We start from the raw sequence: 8,916 nt of genomic DNA on the forward strand, positions 1-8,916 counted from the left end.
ACTGCCACGCCCTCCCTCTGCTCCACCCTGAATTCCTTTCGCTCTATCACACACATCTACACACACTTAAACACACCTACAAACACATACACACACACACACACACGCGCGCACGTACATGTGCACAAACAGCCAAACTTTGTACAGTCAATAAAACATTTAGCAACTGTATAAATAAGTGACTATTTACACTTCAAAAGTATCCCTAACAAAAACACATTGAAATCTTCAAACTGTGAAAAGGCAGCTCAAAACAAGGCTTAGTGACATGACACAGGGCTTATCCACTTAGTTCAGACCCCTCCTTGGAGTTACGCTAGAAGCCTCTTCTTTCTCTTTCTCTTTCTCCTACTCTCTTTCTCTCTCTCTTTCTCTTTCTCTTTCTCTTTCTCTTTCTCTTTCTCTCTCTCGCTCTCGCTCTCTCTCAATTCCGGCCCTGCTAATCCTTGTCATTACCTCACTCCTTCTTTGGTGCGGTCTGCTCCAAAGACCTCATCATCCCAGACATAGAAACCTCCTTTTAACCAATGTAAAAAACAACAAAAAGGTGCACGCATCTTACACACTCCTTCACCTTCTCCGATCGCTCGTGGTCGCTGAGAGGGATCAGAGACTGAGAGATGAGGGGTTTGGTGGGTGGTGACCTGAATATGATGTCCATCCACGGGAGGCTGGAGGGGAGGGGGTGAAGGTAGTCGACGGTGGGACAGTAGCTAAGGAGGCGGAGCGGGTTGACTGGTAACCGGAAGGTTGCCATTTCGATCCCCGGCTCCCCCCTAGCTGGAGTCGAGGTGCCCCTGAGAGCAAGACGCCTCCCCCCCCGACTGCTCCTGACGAGCTGGCTGTCGCCCTGCGTGTTTGACTCCGCCGCCCGTCGGTGTGTGAATGGGTGAATGAATGGTTGCAAGTCGCTTTGGATAAAAGCGTCTGCTAAATCCCCTGAACGTAAATGTAAAGGTACGTCGGGTCCCTGCTACCTCCTGAACTCCTCGGCAGGCTTCAGCGATGTAATAAATCTAGGGGGAAAGGAGCAGACCTTGGCAGGCCGGAGTTCTTAAAGCCGGAGCAGCGCCGAGGAAGGGAAAGGAAGGAAAGGAAAGCTGCTTCTACTACTGCTGCTGGGGGAGGGAGGAGGGAGGAGGGAGGAGGCGAGGAGGCGAGGAGCGCAGGATGTCTGTTAGCGGGCTCTTTTTTTTCGTCCTTTATGGTGGTCTCTATTGGGATCCCAATGGACAAGCTCGCTCTTTCAGATCCACAGCACACAAAAAAGTGTGTGTGTGTGTGTGTGTGTGTGTGTGTGTGTGTGTGTGTGTGTGTGTGTGTGTGTGTGTGTGTGTGTGTGTGTGTGTGTGTGTGTGTGTGTGTGTGTGGAAGATTTATCCTCTCCCCAAATGTTTTTTCTTACTTGGACTCTTTCTCACTTGGCTCTCGCTCACATCACACACACACACACACACACACACACACACACACACACACACACACACACACACACACACACACACACACACACACACACACACACACACACACACACACACACACACACACACACACGCATGCACAATTACACATTGTACACATGCTAATTATATCAACCCGTGACACAATTGTTATATGAAGTGCTTTACAACTCCTCGCTGCCTCTAGAGAACTTTACTGTTGTTAATATTAAGGGAGAGTATGTACATTTTCTGTCCGTGTATGAGTCCATGACTGTGAAATAGTATGTGCGCTGTCCTATCAGCTCAGGAGAGATACACCTAGATTTATACGCTGTTGGTAATGTAAAAGATAGGGAAGGAATCTTGGGATGAAAAACGGATTCATAGCAGTATGTTAACCACTCTCTCTGTCTCTTTCTGTGTGTGTTTGAAATGGAATAATCCATCAATTAATTTTCTTCCAAACAAACATTTGCATACTTATATTTGCCATAAAGCCATCCTAAATATATTATCATAATAACAACATTTTCTTTTGATGAAAATTATGCATATTTTTCGTTATTGTATACTTAGTTTTAAATGAGATAGCCCGATGCAAAAAAAACACTGGAGCGTAACATGGCTCTACTGACGCAGAACGTTTTGGACTGACGTTTTTATTGCAAAGCGACCCCAGACTGGGATGAGACCCGCGAAAGACACAGACAACTGCTACTGTGGCTCGAATGGCAGCAGGCTACTGGGCTGGCTTTGAAGTCGTCCTCCTGTGACGTAGGACCTAGTTCAAGTTCGTCCTCCACGTTTAGTCCTGCAGCAGGCCACGGGAAGATACGAACGTAGGCTGCTAGCTGCTTTATAAAATGTAATTCAGTTTAATTGGCATTGATGGCGTATGCCTATAATGTGGATTAATGGGTTATTCCTGTGGAAAAATAAAGAATAGGCCTAGGTGTTGTATTTTGGGCTGAATCTGAATTAATGGTAGGCCTATTTAACCGAAAGGCAGGAATAAATTAAGTAAGGTTATTTTTATTTATTTTTATTTGGATGCATGTGTATGTTCTCTTACTTTGAAGCTCTCGTCCAAGTGTTATGGAATGGAGGCCAGGTTATTGTTTTAATAGATTAGGCTTCTTCAATCTCAATTCAAAATAAACATCGAACTGAAGAAAAGCTGTGGACCACTATCGAAATCTAAAATGCTAAGTTAAAATCTAAAATGACCTGCAGTGTCCACTCGCAATCGATAACAACTCATTCAAATGTCTTGGCAACACTTTAAAATTGTCATGTATAAAAGTCCATTCTAATCGACAAGAACAATCCATACGAGGTGTGTAGACCCGGGACATCACAGACACATAGACCTTGTGTAGTCCGGCCCTATAATTAGACTCGAGAGGGTCGGGCAGAGACCTCTGACTAACTCCAGTGTGTGGGTGTGGAGGTCTCACGCCAAGGCGCTCGGGTTATCCGTGGGTCGCCTGGGCATCGCCGTCTCCTAATCCCGGTCTGAACGCATACATCCCTGGCACACATTATTCCTCATTATTCTGGCTTTCTGGCCCACCTTCCCTCCCTGAAGAACGATCGCATCGTTTTATACACGCTTATTTCTTATTTGTTTGTTTTGGAGGTTTTCTGTGTGCTCGGGATTGTGCCTATATTGAACCTGAATTGTACACCGCTTTTAATCGGATCATTAAATTGTGAAACTGTGTAACAAAAGTTTAAAATAAACTGAACCCAAATTCGATTTTTCTTCTCGGAATTATAGATCAAAATGTCAATTGACCTACTCTGCTTTGTTGAGAAGCTGAAAACAGGACAAATGACTTTATATCTAATTGTTATTTCACTTTGGGGGAATGACGACCCGGGAGAGTGAAGACAACAACACGAAGCGCGTTATTCTGCATCTAAAGAGACAAGTGTGTTGGCCCTCCAACCTTTCACTTGTTGGGCTGCAGACCAGACAAAGCTCGTCTGTGGCCCCTGAGTGGAAACACATGGCGCTGAGCGGGGGCCTATAGCCCGCATACCCGAGCCTGCGTGTTCCTCTGCGGCATGGGCCTGCAGGTGCACCGCTCTAACGTGGGTCTGTGTCCACCACTCCTGGTGAATTACAGCCTGCAATTTAGTGTATTAATAGTTTTATTGGTATTTTATTTGTATTAGGCCTGTTGATGAAGTGCTGTTTGTGACACTGAAAATATATTTACAATTAAAATCAAACACCGAAGCTTAAAGCACTAATTGAGATCAGATTTGAAGCCATTTCAAATTCGCATATGGAATAAAACAAAGCATGCAATGAGATATGTACAAAGCAGTGCAATGTTATTCCTCGTCTTAATTCAAAGCCATTATCCATTCAGACCCTGTGTGTGTAGCAGTATAGTAGGCCTATGTTTTAATAAAAGTTCCATAAGAGTAGGCCTATAGAACACCTTCGACTCATAACTTTCTATTTGACGCCCAAAATCCTTTAACAAAGTTCTGACGACCAGCAACAGACGTCCTAGATTCCCTGCACGCGAATAATATCAAGGGTCATTTCGTAGCCTATCGTAGGCTAAAAGGCCCTCACTACAACGTCATTAATAGGCTATGTCGTAATATTAATATGGATAATAATAGTAAACATAATGATGATAATAATAAAATAATAGTTGAAGTAATAATAATATAATAACAATACTGTCCTCATATCGTTTGGACCGTTCCCAGGCAAGTGTGGTGGTTGAGCCCAGTCAACCAGGCTCCTGCACCGGGTGACAGGAGGTTGTGACGCCATGCGAGGCTTTGCATTTCCAGGAATGTAGCGGAACGTTTACAGGGAATATGAACGGCTGGTTACGCGAGAATTGTGGCCACATACCATGGCCACACCAGCTCACGTATTGTAGTTAGTTAAACAATTCAAACCAGTTCACGGATTGTATTTAGCTATAGAATCTGATGCATTTTAGATTAAATTCATATGTAGACGCATGTTAAACCAATTCAAACCAGTTCACGTATTGCACTTTGTTAAAGAATCCAAGTCACAACAGTTCACGTATTGCAAGCAATAGTTAAAGTAGCCTATCCATTCACATCAGTTCACGTGTTGTCCTAATTTAAAGAACGTGATACAATTTAAATCCAATTCCAGTGCATAGGCATGTTAAACCAATTAAATGAACGGATGGTCGCAATCTGAATTATTAAAAATAATACAAATAAAATATAGGTTATGGAGTACAAAATAGACCTAGATTCAATAAACATCAATCATGTAGGCCTATGTACTTAAAAAGGTCGTACAGTGAAACCAAATATTGCGGTGGGCACACACTGCACTATGTCCTGTTTGATTGTTGATAAGGTCTCCGGCCGCACACATCCTCCTAATTGACCCCGTCTCCCACTCGGCCTTTTCCGTCCCATGAAGAATGGTTCCAGGGCCCTGATTGAATTTTATTCCTTCCTGACCTGCTCTGTTCTGTGAGGGCGCAATTCATCTCTGGGCTAACACGACGTTTGTTTATTGGGCCTGCTTGGGAACGGATCTAATGACTTTCTGAGTCTGATTACCGTGATGTTACGCAAGAGAGGAAAGGAACCTGAGTGGCATTTTTTGTGTTAGGCCTACTACTTCAAAATATTATTCAACATTATTGATTGATACATTTGTAATTTGTAATTACATTTGTAATTTTTTTTGTATTTTTTTTACCACTGACGTGGTAAACACTACTTTGTAATGACGATTTGGGAGAAGTTTACTGTTGTATAATTATAATAATGTTGTTGTTTTTTACTGTTTATTAGCAAACAGATTAGTCTTGGGTGATGTTGCTATTCTACAGGCCTCCCTATAGACCAGTGGTACACGACAGCCAGCCAGCAGTAAATCCCTGCTTCAGCACTGTTGACTTGTGAAGGCCTGCATGTTACGATTAAAACGATTTTGTTTATTAGCTACCGGAATATCGTTTTCATGGATATACTTCTTTATTTTCAGTATTATTATTAATATTATTATTATTGTTGTTATTATTATTATTGTTGTTAATTTATTGATATTATTTTTTATTATTAATATTATTGTATTATCCTAATCATCAACGTCGTCGTTGGCATGGGCGGATGTATAAAAATCGAAGCTGGCAGAAAGTAAACATAAACTTACTAATTAACAGGAAGACAGGTTTGCAAATAGATTATCATTGAAAATAATTGATTATTCTAGACGTAATATATAAATAATTCTAAATAATATAAATATAACCAGTTTGGTATAAACACAACGTTGAATAAAGTGGATTATGTTTTTAATTCCACAATATAGGACTACCAATAAGCCTGTAGGCCAAGTGCATTTGTAAATGTGCATCTGCGCTTTTACGAGATGATATAAAAACAATTAGGCCTACATTACAGCAGTGAAACAAAATATGCAAACCATTTTTTTTTAATACCAACTAACAAGTAGGCTATTAGTACTATTAAACCATCTGGCGATGTGCACGACACAATGTTGTCGTTTTATCCTCAAAAATGATTTACCTTCTTAACAAGCGGTTACCTATAAAACGAAATGGAAACTGGAATCCATGGAGAAGCCATACTCGAGTGACATCAGGCCTATCTTTGGCACCAGGAGTACGATATTTACGAAGCAGAGGAATGCGCTCCTAAATACACGTGGCCATCCAAACAAACGTTTGTGTTGGGTGTTTTAGTAGGCCATGTCTAGAAGCGTTGTTATGAGGCGAGAGGGCCCGGGGTCAACCTCATGTCAGGTCGTCTGCATAATCTGACACAAGCACAAATATACCACTTTCCAATATTAATAACTAACCCTTAAAAAACGGAGATATACCCCAGTGACGTTCATTTATACGGTAGCATGTATTTGGTTGATACTTCACATTAATGGGAAATATGATGGATGTATGGCGAGGTCGGCTTCACACATGCCTCCTATGGGTAGCCTGACTAATGCAGTGTAACAAGTGAAACACAGGGTTATTTTTCAGGTAGAAATACAGTTTAATAATATTTTATATAAATTATATCTGCAGACAGTAGCCAACGATATTTGCCTTGATAAAGCCAATACGCATTCATTAATAATGGCTTTCTTCAATTGTGACTGGACTCGAAAACCGTCTTAAAATTGTGTTTAGTGTTTACCATAAAGTTCATTGTAAAAAATACTAGCCCTTGTTAAAAAAAAACGTTAAAAAAAATCAGTCGTAACGTAAACTCACATGAAATTACAATTTATTAAACAAACAATGCAAGTCCTTCAATAACTTTTTAACAAATGAAGATTTTTTTTGAAATAGTACGGTGATATACATGTTCCTTATTCCCATATAATGGAACAATTTTGGTGGACAATTAAGGCCATTCAATTTCGAAACACTTCTTTGGTGTTTGGTCCATATTATCTGGCTACAGTTTAGAAATAAATTACTATAGGCAATTTACACGAATATGTCCACGAAAGTTCACATATCCTCAACACATAACGCAAAGGCCGCAAAAGCAAGAAGAGACTTACGTGTTATTTGCAGTAACACTGTTCTTTAAACCAAAAATCAAGTCTTTGTGTCTCTTGCTGGAGCATATCGTTTCATACTAGTCCCAAGCAGAGGCCCGTGAACGAACAGTTTATTCTGGGGTTTCACTCCAAGAGTCAGTCAGCAATGAAAGAAGCCATTCTGCTCATCAGAACTTGCTGCAGTCATATACAAAAGCTCCCGAGGTGCGATAGATAGACTGGCTGGTGGGAAACGACATCTGACAGCTGTTATTCCCATTGACGGGTGAATTATTCAGGCCGATTCTCTGGGACTCGAATATTTCTCTCACGGAGTGGAAGTTCTGCTGTTGGGCCGGGTAGGCGGCCCCCAGGTGGCCGAGGTCCCCGGCCTGGTTCAGGTACCAGGAGGTGAGCCGCCCCTGGTGCGGGTGATGGCCTCCGTCCTGGCCGGAATTCAGGTTCCCATGGCCCAGGGAGGAGGCGGACGTGCTGATCGAGTAATCGGGCAATGTGTCGTCCACGGTGGTGCTCGGAGCGGCCAGGTGGCCCGATCTGTCCCCGGCGTATAAACTCATGGCCTGCATGTTGCAGTGATACGTCGCGTTGGAGGTAGAGGAGATAGAGTTCTGGTTGCACTGGGCGCTATAGACGGACGTCTGGTTGGGGGAGTAGTTCAAGGACAACGACGGGGTGATACCTGGGGTTCTGCTGGAGGCTATGAGGCCCGGGGGCAGCTCGGTCGCGCCTTGGGGTGACGCACGCAGGGAGGTCATGATATTGTCCACGCTGAAGCCCTGGCTGGAGGCCTGGCCGTGGTGGTGCTGTTGTTGCTGCTGGTGATGCTGCTGGTGGTGCTCCGTGTTTTCCATGACGATGGACCTGTTGGACGGGATGCTCTGGGGGCTTCCGCTGGACATGCTGCTGCTGCTATCTGGGCTCTCTATTTTGGGCACGGTGCTCAGGGAGGGCGAGTCGGCCTGCGGCGGTGTCACGTTGCCGTTCTCCGTCTTGATGTCTTGGATCCTCACGGGCTGGGAGCCCTGCACCGGCTGCTCTGCGTCCCGACCCTGGCCCTGCTGCCTGGCCGGCGTGTCCTTCTGCAGTCGGTCCTCCTTCTCCTTCATGGCGTCCTTCTTTTTGAACCGTCGTCTTCTGCGCAAGAAGCTTCCGTTCTCGAACATGTTGTACGAGTCTGGGTCCAGCGTCCAGTAGCTCCCCTTGCCGGGTTTCTTGTCATCGCGGGGAACTTTGACAAAACACTCGTTAAGAGACAGGTTGTGTCTGATGCTGTTCTGCCAGCCCTGCTTGTTGTCGCGATAAAACGGGAACCGCTCCATGATGAACTGATAAATCCCGTTGAGGGTCACCTTCTTGTCAGGCGAGTTCTGGATAGCCATGGTGATGAGCGCGATGTAGCTGTACGGGGGTTTCACCATATCCTTGGGCTGGGGTTGAGGCGTGTACGGTCCATACGCCCGCGCCATGCTCGCTGGGTACTGGTCGTGGGCCGCGTGAGAGTACATGTTCATCGGTGCGGGCATCCCGGTGTACCCGCCACCCGCAGCGGCCCGGTAGTAGCTCGGGTCGCCGCTGATGTAGGGAACGACGCCCAGGGAGTTGGGACTGGAGACGGAGTAGCGAGCCTGCATGTTTGGACCCCCTCGGCGGTTCGACTTGGATCCGAGGAAAAGAGCGCTCCAAAAAATACGCAGCAGGGAGACGTCCGCTTATTCCTTTCCTCTAACGCAGATCAAATCACAGCCACTATCCAGTCACTGTTGAAAAACAAGAAACGAAATTAATACTTCGTGCTTCCAAGGAATTGAATCACGTTTAAAGCTGTCCCATCTCTGTGCGTAACACACATTTAGAAAGTTCTGTAGGCTACCTTGGGCATCCGTCACCACACAGTACTTTTGCGCAGTTAAA

General features: G+C 44.3%; 1 protein-coding gene across 1 annotated transcript; it reads right to left on the reverse strand.

The window, feature by feature from the left end:
• Positions 1-3,126: 3,126 nt before the first annotated feature.
• Positions 3,127-8,916, reverse strand: foxc1a (forkhead box C1a). The gene has a single exon (XM_056597644.1). The coding sequence runs from the start codon at positions 8,634-8,636 to the stop codon at positions 7,173-7,175; it is 1,464 nt and encodes a 487-aa protein (XP_056453619.1). The 5' UTR covers positions 8,637-8,916; the 3' UTR covers positions 3,127-7,172.

This window comes from Gadus chalcogrammus, chromosome 8, assembly GCF_026213295.1.
Source record: "Gadus chalcogrammus isolate NIFS_2021 chromosome 8, NIFS_Gcha_1.0, whole genome shotgun sequence".
In the NCBI taxonomy this organism is placed as follows: Eukaryota; Metazoa; Chordata; class Actinopteri; order Gadiformes; family Gadidae; genus Gadus; species Gadus chalcogrammus.

Excerpts from the sequence above, each read along its gene's own strand:
- foxc1a (XM_056597644.1), bottom strand. The coding sequence starts at position 8,636 with ATGCAGGCTCGCTACTCCGTCTCCAGTCCCAACTCCCTGGGCGTCGTT.